We start from the raw sequence: 23,995 nt of genomic DNA on the forward strand, positions 1-23,995 counted from the left end.
AATTCAAATTAATCTGTACCAAAGCCAAACTAGTGCCCATGCAATGAGAAGCATTATCACACTTGCAGGAGAATTTTCACAGATTAGCACAACCAACATTAGAATTCACAACCAAATCTGCCAGCAACCTCGGAGTGTCTGTTCTTCTACACCCTGGTCAATAGCAATATAAATCAAGAGCATGTTCTCAGTTGAGAAGAAGGATTGAATATATTGCTAGAAGGAAAGAAAAATTCATGGGGGGGACAATTCCGTGCAACACCAGGCAATTGCAAAAAGCTTTCTGCAAAGAGAATAGGGGATAAGCAATCATGCTTATAACAAGGTTGGGTACTCTGAAAGTCAGGGAGTGATTTTTGCATTATACTCCTTGCCTAGAGCAATGTTTCTCTGGACGATAATGTTTCGTCTTGATTTGTCCAGCCAAACTACTTCACGCCACTGCTTCTTGATCATGTGCTCCTTGGTATCTGGCCTCCCCTGGAGCGATAGTCGTTAGAACTAAATAAGCAATTTAAAAACCAATCAATCATAAATCAGAATAAATCCAAAGAAGCTAAATTCAGCAGGCAAATGCTTTGTCTAAATTCCCTTTGCAGTGCTCTGAATTCCAACTGTTTTATGTTCCTCATTTGAAAGGGCACGGGGAGGAGAGGATTACTTCAGTCTGGCCAGTCAGGAATAACTGTGCTTTCCCCGAGGCAGGATGATAATTGACTCATTATTCACAGTCATAGCCATCAACCTGCCAAGGCACAAATGCACATTGCTGGCCTGGAAAAATGTGTGTGAAAAGCCCCAGATGAGGGACACAACAGCAGCAAGTTGACATTTTTGAAATGTCCAGTGTTAGGCACTTACAGAGAGAAAAATATAAAAAGATTATAATGTTTCTGGAAGCTTATTTTCAGACAGAAAAAAGTTCTGTGTGAAGTTTGAGTTATGGAGCTCATTCAATCCGAAAGTTATATTCTGGCCATCAACTATGTGCAAGGTGATAAAGATGGGTAAGACCCAGTCCTTGTTGTCCTTACAGAGTTTGCAAACTAGGAAGTTAAGCCATATATGCAAACCACCAAAAGAGAAGGCACCAGTGGCAGATGATATAAGGGAGATACAAAGACAAAGAAAGGTAGAGTAATAATTGATTTCGGAGAATCACAAAGGCTTCACATAGGACTAGGGCATCGGAGCTGGTCTTTGAAAGACAGCTACAATTTCAACAGGTGAGCATTGTGAAGTGGTCATTTTACAAAGAGAAAATTCCATGAGCGAAGCCCTCAAGGTGAGAATGAACAAGGCCTAAGGAAGAATCACTGGTTATTCCAGGAAGATTTGGGGACACATGGAAGGGGTATATTTAGAGGGCCTGACAAAAACTCTGTACTTGACCTACATCTTGAAGAGTCAAAATTAGAACTGTACTCTAAGAAGAAAAATAGATAGAATGGATCAAAGTGGTTCAGGTACTAGAGACAAGAAAGTGTGGAGCTACCACAGTAACCCAGGTGAGAAGTAAAGGGAGCTTCAGCTCTGTGGCGGTGATGGGAACAGAAGAGATTCAGAAAAGAAGAGTTCACAAGTGAGTTCTGTTTTGTGTTTACAGAACAGAAATAGAGGCAATATCCAACTAGTTATGTTTCCTCTCTCCAGATATCACAGAATCATCACCTTATCTTTCCACTGCAATCTGTACTATACTTTTACATATAATTTGGCATGCCCTAGATAACTTTTTTAAAACAAACTCTGGGATGGTGGGTGTAAATACAGCATGCTGGCAACCTGTTGAGTGGATTACAGTTTGGTACAGAGAGGCCACACATACCCATTCCATAAAATGAGCTTACCTTCCCGATCGACCTAATCAAGATCACAAAAGAAGTGGCCCACACTGGGAACAGATGCAGCGTATTTGAGCATTGCCTCTTACAGCTCCAGAATTCCTAACAGAGCAACAGCTGCTGATAACAATGTCAACACAGGGTAGAATTTGCTACATCCAAGTTTGTTTTTGTGCCACAGCCCTTTTCTAGGCTAAACTTACACATCTATGTACAATTGATTTATTTTCTTAATAGGTAATATTTATAGACAAGCAGGATGCTCCTAGTTCTTGAGTCAAACCCAGGATCACAAGAACACATAGGAGGATCTAAGTAACCATGAGCAATACCTCCACTTCCCCACAGCTTTATTGAGGTGTAATTTACACACCACAAAACTCAGTCATTTTAAGTGTACAGTTCATTGACTTTTAGGAAGTATACACAGTTATACCACCATCAACACAATTCCACTTTTAGGTCATTAAATCACCCCAAAAAGGTGCCTGGAGCCCATTTGCAGTCACTCCCCGTTCCTACTCCCAACCACAGGCATCCACTAATCTACTTTTTGTTGCTATGTATTTGTCTCTTGTAGGCATTCCATATCAGTGGAATCATACGATATGTGGTCTTTCACACCTGACTTCCTTCCTTTAGCATAACATTAATGAAGTTCATCTGCAGGAGTATGTATTAGTACTTCCCTTTTTATTGTCAAATAATGGTCCATTGTATGAATAATGCCACATTTTATTTTTCCATTCACCAGTTGATGGACATCTGGAGTATTTCCACATTTTGTAGCACCTTAATCATAATACTGAGTTTGACCCAAGGACTGTCATCCAAGGACTAATCCAATTCCATGCTGCCCCACAACATGACGAAATAAAACCACAGGGTAGCTATGCAGTTTAACTTCCCTCCATACCCAATGGAAGAAATGCTGATGCTCATTGAGGCTATAAATCTCTAATCACCTTATCTCTGCTGTACCATCAGAGTCATAGAATCTGGCCACTCTCTATCCCATGGCCTGTTTTCTTCAAATTTACATGAAATAATCTGAAATTACCTTCCTAAATTGTTCATTGCCTGTCGATTCCCACTAAAATGTATGCCTAAGGAGAGCAGGGATCTCATGTTAGGAACTTACAGTTTCTGTAAGGTAAAATATTCTTTCTCCCTCCAAAGGATGGGTAACAATTAAAACTGAAATACAGATTGACATTCAACCCTTCAATCAGGAAGTTCTACACTGTGGGTTTACTATGTGCTTAACACTCTGCTAGGCTGGAGGAGGAGTCAAGAAAATTGTATGACATGGCCTCTGCCTACAAGAAACATATAATCTTAGTCCCTTAAAATTTTTACTCACTCAAAGACACAACATTTTACATATCTTTCCACTCACATTTCCATGTTTAAGAATGTATCGAAAAGAAATGATTAAGTACGTGGACAAAGATTTCACTTCAAAGCCAAAATTGTCTGATCTATTCCCTTGAACATTTTTATTTAATCGAGGATATATATTTTTGCAGATCTTTGAACCAGCATTTCCATGGATAAAAATGTATACAACGGCCATAAATAAGAAGGCTGCAAAGACTCTGGTAGCAAAATAAATAAATAAATAAACAAAGGACAGAACCCTTGCAAGGACCTACAAGGCTGTCCATGCCCAATTTTTCCCTACCTCCATGCCCTCTAGCCTCAGCTTCCACTCCTTTCACCTTTGCTCATGCAGCTCCAGCCACACTGGCCTCCTTGCTGTTCCTCGGCTGGGCAGGCATTGTATGACCTGGCCTCTGCATTCACTGTTCCCTGTGCCTCAAATATCTGCAGACTCATCTCATTCCAACTTTATCCAAATTTTACCTTCCCATATTATCCTATATAAAATTGCAACCCTACATCCTCCTGCCAGCACTCATGATTCCCTATACTGTGCTCTGGTTGTTCTCCCCACTTCTAGAATACAAATTTCAGTTCCCCTTTCTAGAAGACAAATTCTCTGAAGGTAATGATCTTTATGTCTTTTGTTCACTTTTGTGAGTGACATTTAGCACATGATAGATAGTCAACAAATATTTATCAAATGAATGAGAGTGTGTAATGTAGCATCATTTATAATAGCCAAAAATTAGAAATAATTCAAATGTCCAACAAAAAGAGAATGGCTAAACAAATATCCATACAATTGAATACGAGGAAGTCATCAAAACACTGGTAAATAATACTTATTGCTATGAGGTATTCATAATACAATGTTACATGAAAAAGCAAGTTACTTCTTATCTGTAGAGTGAGGGAAAAAAAGCAAGTTACAAAAATTATGTATAGTATGAGCCCACTTTTATAAAATAATTATAATAAATTTGCTGAATATATAAATGAATGAAAATGTTAGGTTGAGCCCTTAAAATAATTCAGGTAATATAAATATAAATAAACATATGTATGTGCATTTTAATGTATCTTTTATTTCATCCTAATAAAAAGTCTATGAGGTAGAAGTTATTATATCTATTTTACATATGATAAAACTGAAGCTCAGAAATGTTAAGTAAGTTTCCCGAGACCACCTAGTTAGAAAGTAATGGAGTTTAGCTTCAAATCCTGGTTGTCTCCAACTTCCATGTTCTTAACTACTAACTGAATATATATATACATGTTAATAAACATAGAAAAATTCAGAAAGGATGCACAAACCATGGTTTATCTATAGGACAAGAGATTATGGCTTTATTAGTTAACTGCCTATAAGTTTGCCTACATAAAAAAAGATGCCTAAAGTAGCAACAGCTTAAACAAAATGGAAGTTTATTTCTTGCTCATATAACAGTAAGAGATATAGATAATCCAAAGATAATATGATTGTTCTGCTCCACAAAATCATCTAACTCAGGCTACTATCTTTCTACTCTGACATGACTAGAGCACCAACCTTCTCCATATGGTCCAGGAGGACACACCCCCACATCCTTGTTCCAAGCAAGAGGATGAAGAAAGGGAAGAAGATAGCACATACCTCACTTCTCTGTAACTAGCTAAGGCTGATTTCAGCTACCATATCAAGGAAGCACAAAAAATGGAGCAGCTCAAACAAGAATTTAATTCTCTCTCATGTAACAGTTTAGGACAGGTGGGTAGGCTTTGTTCCGTGAAACGCCCCAGGAATTCAGGCTGCTGGAGTGTTCTATCATCCTGAGCACGTGGCCTCCATGTCTGGGTCTAAAGGAGTTATTCTAGTGATTGCCAATTTCCAGCCAGGAGGAAAAGGATAAAAAGAATATAGCGCACATGTCTTTAAGGATATGACCCAGAAGTTGCACATACCAGTTCCCTTCACATCTCATTGGAACAAACTAGTCAAATAGCTAAGGAAGAATGAGATATAATCTTTATTCTGGTGGTCATAGAGTAGCTAAAAATTCTACTGCTATAGAAAGAGCATGTTTTCTGTTTTGCTGTGTGTGTGGGTGTGAGTGTGTGCATGGGTATGTGGGTGTTGGTGCCTCTGAGTATTTTCTAATTTTTCTACTATGAACAACAAAAAAAAAAAAACTAAAAAATATACTTTTATTTGTAGAGGCAAAAAAGCATTTTTTCCAACCAAGTTTCTGCTCCTCAGTCTAGGGAGAATACCTACATGCATCTTCTTCCTTCTTGAAAAGTCTTTCCTGGAAATAATGAAGAAGAGGGAAAAGAAAAAAAAAAAAATATATATATATATATATACACACACAGCCATACATATACACATATATATAATTATACATTTTTTCTATGTCAAGATTCTCTTAATATTTAATTTTGACGTCCCTCTTTTACATCACAAATAATTACCCTAATCATAAAATTCTACTCTTGTGTAACTCTTTAAAACTACCAAGTACCTTTGTGTATGAAATATACAACAGAAAAGTTACCAGAAACAGCGAAATTATTGGAGGGGCATTTCCTGAAAGTACAGGCAATGAGATGCCTCCACAGACTGTGTGGTCTCCCCAGACTCTTGTCTGTGCACTTGCTAGTGGCAAAACACTCACAAAGAACATAGTTCTGGCAGCAATAGACAGAAGTAGCAAGGACATTTCCCTGTGATAGAGTAGCTTTGACCTATAGACACATGCACTATAATTCTTCAGACTTGGGACAGAACATGTGCCGAACCAAACCCACCCTAAAATTCTGTAAGCTATAATAACCTAGCCTCTGTATCAGTAATCAGCAAGATCACAGTAAAATTATTTCTATAACCCATCACACTTTTTCACTGTCAAAATGCCTTTTAAATAATATACAATGGTATATTAAACTAAAATATCAATAAAGTAAAATAATTGTTCTTATGCTTTGAGTGGGGTGGGGAGTGTCACAATTTCATGAAAGCCATAGACCTTATTCAGAGAAAAAATGTAATATATACAAAAATGAGCAAAAAATGTTGAAAAATTCATATATCTCCCTAAACCTCTCCTTGATTTCATTTAGGGTATTTTCTCAAAGCTGGTCTGAAAGTCAAAGTTCCTGAGCTGCACACTAGTAGAACTACTGAAACTTGGGGCAAGATCCCTAGGAAGCTGCATTTTAATGAGTACTTTCCAGGCAAGCTTTACACAAGGCAAGGCAAAATTCCCAAGTAAATATTCCATGAAGTAAAATCTAACAATGATAATTAAAAAGAAGAATTTGATACTTTATCTTTGGTCAAATCATGTAAATACATTTTCCTGATGATTATGTGTAGACCTAGTATTGAGTCTATCCACCAGAGGCCAGTGTAGGATCATTCCCTGAACTGTACTCCTATACCATACAATATACCATGTACACATACACAATACAATATGTACTATACATAGTTGGTTTTAACTACTTCAAGAAATGGTGTATAAATAACTAATACTGTAGACAATATTTTATATTTTTTATATATACATTCAAGATTCCTTTCATATTTAACCTTGATGTTTTTCATATTGGAGAAATAGAAGCCCTAATCATAAAACTTTACACTTGAGTAAGTCTTTAAAATTTACCAAATACTTTCATTTATATTTCATCTGATAATCACCATAACCATTTAAGACATACCAAACAGGCAGGATTAACCCTGGTTTACAGACTCAGAGAGTAAGTGACAGGCCAGTGGTCTCAAGAAATTAGTATATACCTAGACTGATATTCAGGTCTTCTGAATCCAAGGATAGAAGTGTCCCTTCCCATTATACTGGCCCTTCCCATAACAAAACTAGAACTATAAAAACAGTATAGTAAATTATTTATATAACTAAATATTTGCAACCTAAAAGATTTTCCTTCACCCTAAGATCATGCCCTATTGCCTAACTGCACAAAGTTGCGTCTACTTAAGGCAACCTCTTTAACTCAGCTATGCTGGAAGAAGTTAGAAGGAAAAGTCTGAACATCCACTGTTCTAATCAGTCTTATTATTCTTTTCTTAATTCATAGAGTGTTTATTCAATCTAAAGTTGAGAGCCAAAACCAATGGCAATATTCTGGATATGATTTTTATCAACACTATGCAAATAGTTATTATTGCCTTACCAAATCAATCTCTAGCTATACGGTCTATAAACATATAGATTGCTATTCTGCCTTCACACATTTAGAGCATTTGGGAATCACACAATCCTTTATAAGCAGATTGCAATAAATAGTAATGACATGTCAGCGGATGACTTCCTCTAGGGCAGGGACCCTGTTTTGTTCATCTGAGTATTCCCAGATTCTAGCTCAATGCTTAAAACACAGTAGGAACCATCAATACTGAAATGACCTCAACATTAGCAAGAAGATCTGGATTGACATTATAATTAGGAACTAACCCCAACACTCAGAATTAGATGACTCCCTACAACACCAATTTTCTACACAGTGGTTCATACACAACAAAATCGAATGCAAAAGGCAAGTTAAGTCTGGAAAACACATGAACATGGTATAATGATTCCTCTCTGTGCTAAAGATGCAACAAACTGCAAGAAGAGTGAGCTGATGGGCATCACTTAAATCTATCTCCTCTGGAACGAATCCAAATCAAGGAAAAAAGACACTAAAAATCACATACTAAGACAGATTGTGGTTTGATTTTCATATAAGGGTTTGGTTAAAATAAAGTTTCCTGTTTGTATCCCTTTGGGTTTAGCTGACCATTTCAAAGAAAATATTATTGTTTCATGGCTAAAAGAACATTTTGCTAAAATCCTTCAGATCTGAAACATGCCCATTCAATTGAATCAAAGGACACAGTCGTATGACCACCTCAGTTTCGAGTGGAACAATTTACCATTTTCCTTCAAGTAATGATACAATTAGCAATAAAAAGTAAAAATAATGTCTCAAGTTAAAGAGAAATGCATATAAAACAAATATGCACCCACTTAATATTGTTTAAATTGCCTATTTAAAGATTGACAATGACCACTTTAAAGGTTTATGTAGCTATTAGTAGTTTCTTTGTTTTGTAAAATTAAAATCCCATTTGCCTACAAAAGTTCAACTCTCTAATTCATATGTACACACTAAATATATTAAAGATAAATAAATTTAAAAGATGCGTATCTTTTCAAGTAAATCAAAGAATCAAAGAAAATGATGCTTTTATTTGTAGGAAAAAAATTTTTTAATTCTCATGTCTTCACTGAGAAAGCATATTAGAAAAGATATTTATTGTTACAAAATACTGTACGTTAAAAATACTGCCAAAAATAAATTTAATGATTACTATTCAAATTGTCATGCACATTTAAATACATTTTCTTTCCTTATCCCATTACATGTAAACTACAGCAGACACAAAAAACAAATGATTATCTATGGACCAAATATTCATGTTGAAATGAATATGAATGATAACAACTTCAGCTAAAGGTTTATGCTAATATATCTAAAACAAAATGGCTCAATCAGCTCAAAATCTGTCATAATTTGAAAGGGGAAATTTCCTTCTGCAACTGCACCAGCAATTTTTTTGTGTTTCATAATTTGTCAATTTGTTCCCTAAGTGTACTGATTTAGTGATGACAAAAGAAATAGAGAAACAAATGAAAATTGCTTAATTACAGCTTGCAGATGTTCCCTCAAAGAGAAAAAAACAGGTTAATGCTGCTGATGTTGTTTCTTCCACAGGATTCTGCTGTAAATTAGTAAACTTCGGTCAATAATTTTTTTCCTTCAGTGTTCTATTGATATTTGATGTTATGTTGTGATAAAGAGATTATATACACATAGTTACTGAATTTTTGATCAATTTAAAACTATCAACATTTTTCTTACTCTTTTATTCTTTTTGGCAATACTAAAAAACACATCAATAAAAAGCTTTTTTTTTTTATTTTTTTTTTATTTTTTTTTTTTCCCATTTATTTATTTTATTGCATTTTAGGTTTTGGGGTACATGTGAAGAACATGCAAAATTGTTGCATAGGAACACACGTGGCAGTGTGATTTGCTGCTTTCCTCCCCATCACCTACATCTGGCATTTCTCCCCTTGCTATCTCTCCCCAGCTTCCCACCCCCCACCGTCCCTCCCCTATTTCCCCCCAACTGACCCCAGTGTGTAGTGCTCCCCTCCCTGTGTCCATGTGCTCTCATCGTTCAACAACCGCCTATGAGTGAGAACATGTGGTATTTGATCTTCTGCTCCTCTGTCAGTTTGCTGAGAATGATGGTTTCCAGGTTCATCCATGTCCCCACAAAGGACCCAAACTCATCGTTTTTGATGGCTGCATAATATTCCATGGTGTATATGTGCCACATTTTCCCTATCCAGTCTATCGTCAATGGGCATTTGGGTTGGTTCCAGGTCTTTGCTATTGTAAACAGTGCTGCAATGAACATTCGTGTACATGTGTCCTTATAGTAGAATGATTTGTAATCCTTTGGATATATACCCAGTAATGGGATTGCTGGGTCAAATGGAATTTCTATTTCTATGTCCTTGAGGAATCGCCACACTGTCTTCCACAATGGTTGAACCAATTTACACTCCCACCAACAGTGCAAAAGTGTTCCTATTTCTCCACATCCTCTCCAGCATCTGCTGTCTCCAGATTTTTTAATGATCGCCATTCTAACCGGCGTGAGATGCTATCTCAGTGTAGTTTTGATTTGCATTTCTCTGATGACCAGTGATGATGAGCATTTTTTCATATGTTTGTTGGCCTCACGTATGTCTTCTTTTAAGAAGTGTCTGTTCATATCCTTTGCCCACTTTTGAATGGGCTTGTTAGTTTTTTTCTTGTAAATCTGCTTTAGTTCTAATAAAAAGCTTTAAAATAACACCACTGCCTTACTTGCTCCCTTGGGGTGCCAGATAAATTTTTTAAATTGCTTGGTTGCTTTTTTTTTTAATTGCATTTTAGGTGTTGGGGTACATGTGAAGAACATGCAAGATTGTTGCATAGGTACACACATGGCAGTGTGATTTGCTGCCTTCCTCCCCCATCACCTATATCTGGCATTTCTCCCCATGCTATCTCTCCTCAACTCCTAGTTGCTTTTATTAGCAAGTCTTTATATGACGTCTTCTGCAAATTTCTCTTGAGTTAACATTATCCTGATGGCCTATGTCTTCAGTTAAAATAAGCTTATTGCTATTTACTGTGTTATTTTCAATTATCTTCTCTTTACTGTTAAATTCACTTTTGCAAAAGCGCTTCCCCAGTTGCCTTTTTTTTCTTAACCTGGCTGACGGGGGAAAAAAAGGAAACAGAAAGGCACTGCAAATGGCCTGTGAATTAAAAACACCACTCGATATTCAGCAGGGAATTAAATGACTGATAATAACAACACAGAAAATGTGGCTTCAGTGCCACCTGGAAGCATAAAACTGGTCAGTTCGTTTCCAACTTCCTCTGACAGGCAATCTGCCAGTTGCAAGGGTATCAAAACAATGTTAAGCCCTCTGGTCTCTATCTAATACGCGACAGAAAATAACTGCAAAAGGCTACATAGTAAGGATTATTTTTCTTGTTGTGTTTTCTTTTATGAGAGAAAGCTGTTTTTATGCTCTACTGAAATTCCTTTCCTGCTCTGAAATTGGTAAGAGGGCCAGCTGCTTTCTATGTTTTTCTCTGTGGTATTTTTCTACAGCAGATTTTTAATTCATTCTTCGGATTGGGAAAAGCCTCTCTTTGTACCCTCATGGAAGTTTAAAGATGCATTGCTAATGTTCAAATTCAAAATAGCTTTGGGGACCAAGATGATATGTCAACTTCAGAAATGTGTTGTTTCATGTGCTGTCACCAGTTTCATTTTTAATTACATTTGTTAGAAACTGTCAAGTATGAATAGTGATATTCTTTTGGCTGAAATGACAACTCAAAATTTATCAGTCTAGAAGTATAAACCAAATCCCAACCCAAGATACTAAGCTCTTGACAGAACAAGTGCTCAATAAGGAAAATAATAATAATAAAAGGCTCTTGAAATGAGAACTGTGTAACTTTGAAGAAGTCACTTGGGCTCTGTGGGCCTCAGTATTTCCCAGGCAAAATACTTGTGACTCTTCTTTGACTCCTTCTTCTTCCTAATCCTCTGCCAGTCACCTGTTACTAAGTGCTGTCAGTCATTCCTTCACTGGTAGCATCTCCTAGGCCCTTTTGCTTTTCATTTTCTCCCCCACTACCCTAATACAGACCTCCAGCAATGTAATTCTGCTTAGCCCCAGGATAGTCTCCCTGACTCCAGATGTTTCTCTCCTTCTTCTTTGCTCTACCTTTCAAAATCACGAGCAATGTGTGTTACTGGGTTTTGCTTGTTGGTTTTAAAATTCTACTATGGTTCCCAGTTAGATAGTATATGGAAATCCAAACTTGAGCATCATGAGAGACTCCTTCGCAGCCTCTCTCTTCTGTGCCATCCATTAAATGTGAGTGTTCCTCAGGGTTGTACCTGAGGCCCTCCTGTCTGCCAGCCTGTCATTCTGTATTCTCTTCTTTTCACTGCATTTATTCAACCAATATTTAAGTATCTACACATTCTGCACCACCAGGCACTGCTTTAGACACTAGTGTAACAGTGGTGAAAACCCACAAGACGCCAGCTGCATGAAGCTGATAGTCTAAAGAAGATAGGGTAATGTATTTTGAGGTAGCACATCCATTCCTGTTGGCATATGTTATCTACACACCAATGACCCCAGGTCTTGAGAAAAACTGGCTGATTCCCTGTGGAAAGCAGAGAACAAAGTGGTTCAGGGTATGGGCTTTGAAATCACACTGACTAGACCCATAGTCTAACTCCATCTCTTCTTTTAAGGATACCAGTCACACTGGGTTAGGGCCCACCCTTATGACCTCACTTAACCCTAAGTATCTCTTTAAAGGCCTTATCTCCTAATACAGTCAACATTGGGGATTAGGGCTCCAATATGTAAATCTAGGAGACACACAGTACAGTCCATAACAGCAAGTTACTTAACTTTATGCCTTGGTTTCCTCAACTGTAAGTTAAAAATAATGATAAAAATTAAAATGTAAGGAAAAACTCACTAGGTCATTATAATGATTAATTGAGATGATGCATGTGAAGTGCTAAGCATTAATCCCTAGAACTTAATGTTAGCTGCTATCAGTAGTAATATTAAACTTGTTTTTTAATAACCTCTCAATCCCAGATGTTTCTGTGAGATAGGTATAATTGTACAGAGGAAGGTCAGATGTCTAGAGTTTGAATCCTTGGCCTGACCGCAGACAAATTACTTAATCTACAATAACTTTCAGTTCCCCGAGCTATAAAAACAGAAGAGTAAGAGCTAATTCTTTACATCATTGTGGCAATTAAATAAGCTATCAAGACAAAAACTTAGTGAATATATCCGTAAGTGAATCTAAAATAAAGAGCACTAGACAGTCTCTGTCAACTCTACAGTTTAAACAGAAACACACTTTAAGCAATTATCTGGTATTTTAAAGCAGTATAGACAGTCCTGCTTTCTAACAGACTGCATTCTGAGACTGTAGCCTAAATCGGTGGTTCTCAAAACTAGTGGTACATCAGAATCACCTATAGAGCCTTGAGAATATAAAAATTTTAGACCCCTTGCTATAGTTTCAATTAATAAACCAAAATCCTGGAAATCTGGACTTTTATAAAAGTTTGCCATCATCAAAGTCTTCCTGATACTCAGCCAAGTTTGAGAACTACTTGTCTAGAGTAGAGCTGCTTACATATGTGGTTTTAAGTTTTCAAGTAGACGTGTTAAAAAAATATATACAAATAAAAAGTAAAGTTAATTTAAATAATATATTTTATTTAAATCAATTTTCTAAAATATTATCATTTCAAATATAGTCAATATAAAAATATTATTGAGATATTTTACATTCTATTTTTACACAAGCATCCAAAATCCAGTGTATGTTTTATGCTTATGGCATGTCTCAATTCAGATAGTAAATTTTCATCAGAAATACTGTATCTGGCCGGGCGTGGTGGCTTATGCCTGTAATCCCAGCACTTTGGGAGGCCGAGGCGGGTGGATCACGAGGTCAAGAGATCGAGACCATCCTGGTCAACATGGCGAAACCCCGTCTCTACTAAAACTATAAAAATTAGCCAGTCATGGTGGCATGCGCCTGTACTCGGGAGGCTGAGGCGGGAGAATTGCTTGAACCCAGGAGGCGGAGGTTGCGGTGAGCTGAGATCTCACCATTGCACTCCAGCCTGGGTAACAAGAGCAAAACTCTGTCTCAAAAAAAAAAAAAAAAACAAAAAAAAAGAAATACTGTATCTGTACTTAGATTTCATAAAATTTACATTTTAAACAATGGATTCACCTTCCCAAGTTGTCCCAAACACCTTTTAAAATTTTCTAATAAATGAACTGAATATGATTTATTTATATATGAATTTAAATTAATTTAAGGTAATTAAAATTTAAAACTCAGTTCCTGAGGTGCTAGCCACGTTTCCAGTACTAATAGTTGCATGTTGCTAGTAGCTACTATGTTGGACAGTACAGGCCTATAGAATCACAAATCATATGGCTAGTACACCATTCATGAAATTTGTAATGCTGGAAAAGCACTGGCATCACTCTTTAAATAACTCAATTTGAATAAAGTAAATACAGATTAATTTCTCTATAGTTATACAATATTATTAAAATTTGAGAAAAATGAAACCTATTCAACGGTTTTGAAACTCCAAGAGTTTGGAACTATCAAAGGTCAGCCCTCCACCAATTTATAAAGCTACAGGCATAGCCATTTGTCCTGAAAATTCAGACACACAATGTTCTACCTAATAGGAAAATCAATTCAAATATTAACAAGTATGAAGAGAAAAAGTGAGGTTGAGTTGACAGGAATTTTCTTCAAAGATATGTTAAAAGAACAATAAAATGCTAAAAGCACAAAGTATTGCAAGTGAAATGAAAATAGCATAAAGAAAACTATGAACAAAATTACACATCAAAACCTGAAATAAAATCTTTGATCCACACAGAAGAAAACAGGTTAAAGTAGATAAATATAGCAGTGAATAAAAGCTGTTATTACATGGCAATATAAAAACTCTAGAATCACTAGGAAAGCTGGATCCTAGGCATGCAAGAGGGAGAGAGAGAGAAAGAGAGATTTGGAAATAACTATTGTAATCCCCGACATTTACCATATGTAATAAAATGAAGTAGAAAAGATTTCATGTCAATTCCTAAGTCATTGACTTCTTAATTATACAATTTCTGTGTGACAGCAACATGAGCAGTAATTAGCACTCTAAAAGGTGGAAGCAAATGCTTCCCAAATTGGATCATGTGGTAATCCTGGCGTGCAAGGAAATTAAAAGAAATTGTCTTTTTCTTTCAGCAGTTTAGAAGTAACTCTAAACCTTACTAAAGCAAGACTACATATTCATCTTGAAGATTTATTGTTTAAAGGAGGTAAAGATATATCAGTACTAAAATCAATGCAACCGTGACCCAAAGAACCATCACCAACGGAGGCATTTTAACATCTTTCAATTTCAGCTCTTTTCTGTCAAACTTTCCTAGTTCTACTTAATGTCTTGAGGCCCAAGGAAGTTTGGGTTCAGTAGTTATCCCAGACTCATCTCAAGCAGCCTCTCTGATGACTAGACTTTATTGCCCTTCCTCCAACCACAGGCTGGGTGGCCCTCCTATAAGCTCTCAGTCTCCACTGTGGTACTTATGCATTAGTCTAATTTCCTGCTTGCTTATTTATCTCTACCAATGAATTATGACTGTTTGAGAACATACACTATATTTTATTTGCTTTTTCATCTTCAGTACCTAAAATGGTATCTGAACCATAACAAGACACTCACAGAATTAATGAATGAGTGAATTAATTAATAAAAAATCAAATATAAGTATTCATATCAATGTTTTTATAACCTAGAAAAAATGATAGTAATATGACAGGCAAGGAGAAAGAAGACTTTTTTTCTTTTAAACAGATATTCTAGAAAGTCCTATAAATTGGTTACATTCACAGAGAGGCTGAGATACAAAAGATTAAAACTTAGCTGCTTATCCTTATCCACCATGTCAATAATATAACGATGTCTTCACCAATTATTAAAAAAAAAACTGCATGCTTATTTCCGAATACATATCTTACAATTCGATTTAGCCTCCTGAACTGAATATACTACTGAGAATTCACTTATAATTGGCTGTTTAAAACTAATAATTAATATGTCTCTTTAAACATTTTGATAGAACATTGTCTTTACCATCAAACATGTACCACAGTATAAAAACCTACTTGCTTTAAAAAAGAAAAAAACTACAAAACATGATCAACATAAATGTACTGTAGTGAGAATTATGCTATAATATTAAGTCTCCAACTGTTTTCCAAGAGTCTGAGGCAGTAATGAGAATTTCTTTCAACAAGGCTATAATTTAATTTTTTCCAGGGAAATATTTTTAATGGGATTACTGACCGTTTTAACATTCTTGAAAAGAAAATGAATCCCATAAGCATTCTGGTGTATAACTATTATAAAAATAAATAGATCAGTCAATCAGTGGAAATGGTAATGGACTTGAGAAACCAAACTTTTAAAGAAATGTGCATAAGTATGCATGGCGATAACCACTTTAACAGAGAAAAGGCTCAGTGTATATCAATAAAACAACTAAACACAGTGAGACTAATGAATGGCCTGGAAAGGAGCAGAGGAAACAGCAATTTTGGAAATATAGCTTTAATGTCTTTCTTAAACAGAACTGACCACATTTACCTTGATCAATTCTGCTGGCTATCACTCAACTCTTAAGCCCATTCCTAAGTCCTGGTTTCTCAGAAGGTATTTACATGTTTCAAGGGAAAAAGAGGACACTTACTGATTTAAGACACATTTTTACACTCACAACTGTTTGTGCTTTAAGAGGAATTTTTTCAGGTCATTAGTTTATAATGTGCACTAGAGCCTAGGGATATTTTGAAAGGAAAAAAAAAAAATAGTGTGCTTAGAAGATGCAGTTTACGTAACTTGGATCATCATTTACTTCAGCTCAATTTGGGGTCCAAAACTGAACCCAAAATGAAGTTATCACATCTGCAACAGTTTCTTTCTCAGCATGCAATGATCATACTGGAATCTAAATGCAGAATAAGACCCCTTTTCACAAAAGTAGATGTATTATAGCCCCCTAAATATATCAAAGTCCTTGCAAGAAGTTTTTATTTTTATAGGATACAAAAATAAAGTCAGCCTTGCAAATAATTTCCAAAATAATGTGAATTATCAAAATGTCATTAGCATACCAAAATTCATTAATTCTGCCAATCTTACCCCTATTCCCACCACCCCACCACAGCCATTCATACTGCTATGTTTGGGTCCAGAAAACACAAACTAAATCATTAGTCTCAAACAAAGCAAGTATCTTCCTAAACCCAGGCTCATAGACTAAAAAATAATTTGGTCATTCTCAATATTGATTTGATCTACATATCATGTCAAAACAAATCATTCACAGGAAGCCCCAAAGTTAATAACCAGTTCCTAAATTTTTCATTTCCATTAAGTGTAAACAAAAACCACCACATCTATGTTTTTTAAGTGTAAACAAAACAGATATATTCTATCTCACCTGATAAAAGAAACAGATAAGAATCACTTTTTCTTTTTTTTTTTTTTTGAGATGGAGTTTCACTTTTGTTGCCCAGGCTGCAGTTCAATGGCATGATCTTGGCTGACCACAACCTCCCCCTCCTGGGTTCAAGTAGTTCTCCTACCTCAGCCTCTCCAGTAGCTGGGATTACAGGCACGCACCACCACACCAGGCTTATTTTGTACTTTTAGTAGAGACGAGGTTTCTCTGTCTTGGTCAGACTGGTCTCGAACTCCCAACCTCAGGTGATCCACCTGCCTCAATCTCCCAAAGTGCTGGGATTACAGGTGTGAGCCACCGCACCCAGCGAGGTAAGAATCGCTTTTTCTTTTCTTCATTATAATTACTACCCTTCCTTTACATTTCTTTAGGACACATGAATCATTACACAAATCATGAAGTCAGGTATTTTAAGAATGTCATGACCTCAGAGATTATGACACTCCCTGTTCTCACCCTTGGGTACACATTAGAAGCACCAGAGGAGGTTTTATAAAATACGAATTCCTTGATCCTAGCTGAGCTTTAGAGTGGGCTCTGATGTCAATATGTTCTAAAAGCAAGTCAGGTGAGTCTAATGTGTAGCTAGGTAGAGAACCAGTAATCTCAAAAATGTGGATCAATGACCCAGAAAGGATCAAGGTTGAGAGCAAGCCGATGGCAATCTGAAGCAGAACCTAGAAGGAAGATAACAACACAGATGCCTAGGGGGCCACTGAAATGAATGAAGCAGACAATGTAAGCAGACATTTTTAGATTGTGTGAGTGCCAGAGAGCATGACAAACTAACAGCACATGGGGCAAGGGCTCCTGAGCTCTAGCTGATATTGGCACGAGAAGAAACAGATCTTCTCACTGGATCCCCCCCCAAAAACACAAATCAGTTTTCATGTAAAATTACCCAACTGTCAAATGTTGGCTCAGTTAATAAACACTATCACTGAATGAGGGAAACAAATGAAATTTGAAACTAATGAAAAACACAACATGGGTTTGGCCTTATCACATTCAGTCTAAAGGGTTGTTTCCATTCTAGAGAAACCACAACAGCAGCAGCAGCAGCAGCATCACAACAGTAATACCAATACCTAACATTCAGTAAGTAATTATCATGTTTTAGTCACTACACCAGGAGTTTCACATGGATTATCTCAATTAACCTTTCTCAACCTTTGAGAGGAGTACTATTATTATTCCCCTTTTATTCAAAAACTGCCCCTCCCACGGTCACATGGCCAGTAAGCGGTAATCCCAGGATCCAGAAGTGTGCAGTGTAATTCCATAATCTATTCTATGCTATTTCTCTTCAAACTTTTTTAAAATAGGCTTTTAACAACCTCCACTCTTTGCATCTGGATTTCTTAAAAAACAAAAGGATAATACTAAAAGATTTCTCAAGTCATTTTTAGTTATAAGATCTGTGGCTCTGATACCATCACACAACGCTCATCAGTAACATTAGGGCATCAGTCACAAATGCCCTAGTAATAATTTCCTGATCACAGGAATGGAATGAATGCTCACTAAATAGTCTTTCTCAATAGGCAATAGAAACATAAACTTATGATAAAATTATTTATTGCTGCAGAAAGTTTATTTCTCCATTTTACCTTGTGAAAGATTAGTAAAAGTGTCCAGAAATTCTTCATCATATGTTTGCTCATGACAATTAAGGAATGTATCCGAGACTTCTTTGATTAATTGATCTTCATCCATTATTTCCAATCCTGACATTCCTATTCAGGAGGCCACAGTATCTACAAGACAGAAAAATACAAGCTAGACAGAATCAGGCAGTACCGGCCCCTCTGAAAATACCCTGAATGGGTAGGTTGAAAAATCCCAAGGCTCCAAAAGGAAGATCAAGGTAGTCACTAGACCAATGATCTATATAGTTCAAGAGACGAGAGTTTTATTCATATCTTTGTTGCTAAATTGTTAACTATCACAATTTTATTTTTTGCTTCAGTCTTCTCATTACTATCTTCTTAATTCATAAGAATATTGTCACCTAATTACATAATTAGAAATTCAACGTCTTTCGAGGTAGGAGGAACTTTAAAGAGTACTCAACTAACTGCCCATCTAATGACAATAGCTAATACTTATTAGTGACTTATTTAGCAGTCACTGTGTGTCAGGTGCTGCTCTGAATGATTTTTTTGTTAATTATCATAACAATTCTAGATAAGGTCACAGAGCCAGTACATAGAAGTGCCAGTTCAAGTAGTCTGATCCTAGAAACCACGCTTTTAAACACTTCACTATCTGTCTCTCTATTCATCAGGTGACCTCCCGTTTCCCTACTGTCACTGGTAAACAGTTGACTTGCCGTGCTTCAACACATCCAGGGACTGGTAACTCTGAACACTCCAAAAAAGCCTTTGGACAGCTCTATTAAAAACTTTTAAAATTAAGCCAAATCTGTCTTTCTGTACCCTACCCCAACTGGTTTCTGAGGCCCTGAGGTTGTACTGAAAAATTTCAGTCTTTCTTGTTCATGAAATCTTTTCAAATATTTGAACAAGATTTTACTGTCCTTTGTCAATCTTCTCATTTCATTCACTGAAACAGTTTTATTTTTCAAAACCCAGCTCAGAATTCCATTTCTCTCTGAAGACTTTAGCCTCCCATCTACTACGACAGGAGGAATTAATCTTAATATATCTGTGCTGCTTCTGTACTAAGGTCTACTGTTAAATTTATCATGCTGTATTGGAAATAGTTGTGTACATTTCTGTGTTGTCCATTATACTCAGAGACATGAAAGGCAGAGTCCACATCTCTTCATCTTTGTATCCCAAATACTTGATAGCTCAGGATGTGGCACAGAGCTGGCAGTCAATCAATATTGAGCTAACATTACTCATCTGAGCAAGTACAACAGTCGAGTACTGCAAAAGCTGGCAAACCACTAAACTGTACTTGCCCAATTATTTCACCTGTGCCTTATATGACATGGTTTCAAGTCCTTAAATCCTCCTGATTAATCTATCAGGAAAAGACTTCACATTGCCTGCATCCCTTTATATATGCCAACCACAACTGACGACAAGACTGTAGACTAACTCACATTCTCAATATTGCACTCTTGCTATATAGCTGGAGATCACATTCACATTGGAAGTGGCCATTCCACATTGTCATTCATTTAGCATAGTGCTAACTGAACACCTGTCAGCTAAGACACAATGCCTCAATCCAAGCACAGTTTGGACTTCATTTTCACTTATGATACTTCACCTTGTTAAACTCCATTCATTCTGTATGAAATATTCTTCTTACATAGCTTTGAAAAAATTGATTATCTACAGAAAGCAGACATGTAATTACCACCTAAGTAGTCAGTATAATACATGGGGTACCATAAAAAGTAGGGGTTTCTCCAATACTATAAGGAAAGAAGAGCACTAAGCTTCCTTCTTTCTATCTGAAACAAGAGTAAACATCTGTTTGCTTTTTCTCCCACTTTTCCTTTATACATTTATCATTTTAAAAATGCAAATAGTGGCCAGGCGTGGTGGCTCACACCTGTAATCCCAGTACTTTGGGAGGCCAAAGCAGGCGGATCACGAGGTCAGGAGGAGTTTGAGACCAGTCTGGCCAACATAGTAAAACCCCATCTCTACTAAAAATACAGAAAATTAGCTGGGTGTGGGGTCGTGCACCTGTAATCCCAGCTACTCTGGAGGCTGTGGCAGGAGAATCACGTGAACCCAGGAGACTGAAGTTGTAATGAGCCAGGATCATGCCATTGCACTCTAGCCCAGGGGACTGTGCAAGACTCCATCTCAAAAAAAATAAAATAAAATTTTACATATATATATAAAATATACCATGTATAAGACACAAAATTATAAAAACCTTTAAGTATCTCCTGATTCTGCCTATTCCCAACCAAAAGAGGTAAATGCTGTCAAGAGTCTAATGACTGTACTTTTAAATCTTTCCCTATAATGTTTATAGAGAATGATAGATTTTTTTTTCTAAAAATGGGAACATATTATATGTTATTCTTTACAGCTTTAATTTAGTAAGTTACCATGGACATAACACCACTTTACTATATGCAGATCTAGACTATTATTTCAAACAGCTGCACAGTCACAGCCCAGCTCTGCCACTCACTGTGTGGCACTGGGCAAGTTACTTGACCTCTCTGGGTCTCTGGTTCCCCATATCTATAAAAAGGGATTATAACTATCCAGGCCTGTATTTCCTTAACCTCAATTCCGAAATACCAAAAAGCTCAGGAAAAAAAAAAAAATTTTTCATAAGATAACGCCCAAATGCATTTGCAGGCAAGACTTGATTGAATTAACGTGAGAGTGCCTATGGCTTTTATTCTACTCAGCGTTACTATTCATATATTTCCCTGCAGAAATACTAATGTGCTTGCATATAAGGTGCTTTCCCAGAATGAGCCTAGAGCTTTTGTATAATATATGGCACATGCACTGATTACTTTTCCAAACTCCAAGAAGTTCTGAATTCTGAAGCACATCTGACACCAAGGGTTTAAATAATGTGAAGCTACACATGCCTCACAAGATTACTATGAAAATGAAGTGAGTATGCATAGCATCTCAAAAAATGTCAGCCATGATGATGATGATGATGATGATGATGGATCAGTCTTAGTATTCTGTCCTCTGCCTACACAAAGACCTGTTATAACTGTGCCCACTCAACTTTGAAGGCAGTGATGTTACCTAAACATAAATCAAGATAATTCCTCATGTATTACAACCCCAGGTAAAGCATGGAGTGGTAGAGGACTGAGTGAAAATTAAAAGTGGGTACCAACTTAAAACAAAGGAAATTGTTTCAAGCTATTTGTGTCGGAAAAACTTAGATATATGAAAAAGCATCGGTTATGGCTTATGCACATTTACCTGTAACACCACCAGAGTTTAGCAATGCAAAGCTGAATAAACTGTGTGTGTGTAGCTAAACAGTAAATAATGATAAGTAAACTCAAAGGTGGCTATTATTTCACTACAGTAGGATGTATACTTAATTACAAGAATTTCAATGTCAATCTGCTTTTCCAGAATTGGAGCCCAGAAAAATTCCAACAGTTTATTTTATCAATCTCTTCTTTAAAATCATCTTTGATAAGTTACTTCAGCAAACAAATACCAAATAGATGCAGCCAGGTTGTGGTTTCCATTCCTGTAAACGTCTTCTCATAATGCTTTAAGAGTGTTAATAGAAATTCTTTTAAACTTCTTTTCCAGTTCTCAAATTGGCATATTTTGAGTATTATCCAATACATCTCAGTAGTACTAAAAGCAAACAATCAACAGATTGTGCCAGCACAAATTCAAAATCTTTGTAGGCCTTTAATTTTATTTGTGTGGTTATCACAAAAAAGATGACATGTTTTCATTGACTTTTTTTTGGAGATGGAGCTTCACTCTTGTTGTCCAGGCTGGAATGCAGTGGCACAATCTCGGCTCACTGCAACTTCCACCTCCTGGGTTCAAGCGATTCTCCTGCCTCAGTCTCCCAAGTAGCTGAGATTACAGGTGCCCACCACCACACCCAGCTAATTTTTTGTATTTTTAGTAGAAATGGGGTTTCATCATGTTGGGCAGGCTAGTCTTAAACTCCTGATCTTAGGTGATCCACCCACCTCTGCCTCCCAAAGTGCTGGGATTAAAGGTGAGAGCCACCGCACCCAACATTATTGACTTTTTAAAGGACTTTTGGAACATCCAGTTACACAATAATTGAATAATATCATTATTCAACATTATCATTACTTGGCGAGTTTAACAATACCCATCTTCAAGTTTAGAACTTGCCTTTTCCATAAAAATACAAACCTAATATTAAAAGTCCCCAAGGACTGACAGAGCAGATAATCACTTATCAGACAGCCAAGTGGTTTATGCAAATCTTGGTGGTTTTCTAAAGGGAAGCAATGCTTTTTCAATTACCATTCACATACTTTTGTGTTTTTATTATGAAGTATTTTTCTAAAAGAAAAAGAGAGAGATAGAGACACTTGCCTTCATAACAGGATTGTTTTGGTTTGGTTTTTATGTTTTAAGGCTTTGAGCTCCACATGAAAGACTCAGAACATCTTGTGATAAGTAAATGTATATAAATATCTGCTGGTAAATCAAAAGTAACACTTTCACAATTATGGCCCCCAGAAGGAAATATGGGGAGCACGCTTTGCTCCTTGGACTATAAAACTTCACTTGAAGATCCACAGTCCTGGTTAGGAATAGGGTTCACTTTTTATCAAGTTACTGATAGTGAGAAAAATCACATAAGCTCCCCAAAGTCTTGTTTTCTGCTATCAAATAATGAAACTAACCACCTAAGCTAGTTAATGTTACGTGCTCTCTGAAAGAACATTATTATGGAATACGGTACATGAAATTGTCACAACTGATTCAGCACATCTTTGATGTTTACCTTCAGATCCCTGCTTAATGAGCTTACTTAAACATAATGCAACTTCCAGAGACAAGAGTAGTAGACCTAAAAAAGCAAATCACTATAAGCTTGCCTCTCTGAAAGTGCACAGCCTGCTTTTTAACAGCACTAAGGGTTATATGTCTGCAAAACAAAGAGGGTGGGATTGTTAAAAACTGAGAGTCGTGCAGGTCTATCAAAGCCCACTTATTCAAAATTTTACTTTTCTTCTCAGTAAAAATCTACTGCTATGCTGAAAGGCAAGATGGGATATTATCAAATATTAGCACTTTGCCTAAGAAAATAAAGCCATCAACATTTGTACTTCAACATTTGCACAAGGTGTGTCCTTTCATATTTGTGTAAATGGTCAAATCTCCAAAAGATCAAACTGCACTCTAACTGCAGATCAAGCCTGCGCGGATGTGATTAGAACAGACCTAATAATATGAACTGATTTCTTCCTCCTTGACTGAATTACAACAATTTTGCATCCTCTAATTGTTTACATGTTTCAGATAATATCAAGAAGAAAGAAAATCATCCAATGAGAAATTCAGATTCTCTAACTTGAGAGCAAGCTGAAGGTAATCTAGCCCAATCATAGAG

The 23,995-nt window shown here is 36.5% G+C and overlaps 1 protein-coding gene across 9 annotated transcripts in view; it reads right to left on the reverse strand.

Annotated features, from left to right (window-relative positions):
- Positions 1–23,995, reverse strand: part of IFTAP (intraflagellar transport associated protein) — a 99,670-nt gene that overhangs the window by 64,588 nt on the left and 11,087 nt on the right. For 7 of the 9 annotated variants that reach the window (XR_004270172.1, XM_032282306.1, XM_032282307.1 and 4 more), the window contains exon 2: positions 18,565–18,711. Coding sequence is in view for 8 of the 9 variants with exons in the window: in XM_032282306.1 (XP_032138197.1) it covers positions 18,565–18,688 (124 nt within the window). In the remaining variant the exon portion in view is untranslated. Of the gene's footprint in view, positions 1–18,564; positions 18,712–22,785; positions 22,983–23,469; positions 23,531–23,995 lie in introns of those variants that run through there. The other 2 variants (XM_032282303.1, XM_032282304.1) reach the window with 2 other exon arrangements.

The sequence above is a fragment of the Sapajus apella genome, unplaced genomic scaffold (genome assembly GCF_009761245.1).
Source record: "Sapajus apella isolate SASKATOON/1434 unplaced genomic scaffold, GSC_monkey_1.0 scaffold14, whole genome shotgun sequence".
In the NCBI taxonomy this organism is placed as follows: Eukaryota; Metazoa; Chordata; class Mammalia; order Primates; family Cebidae; genus Sapajus; species Sapajus apella.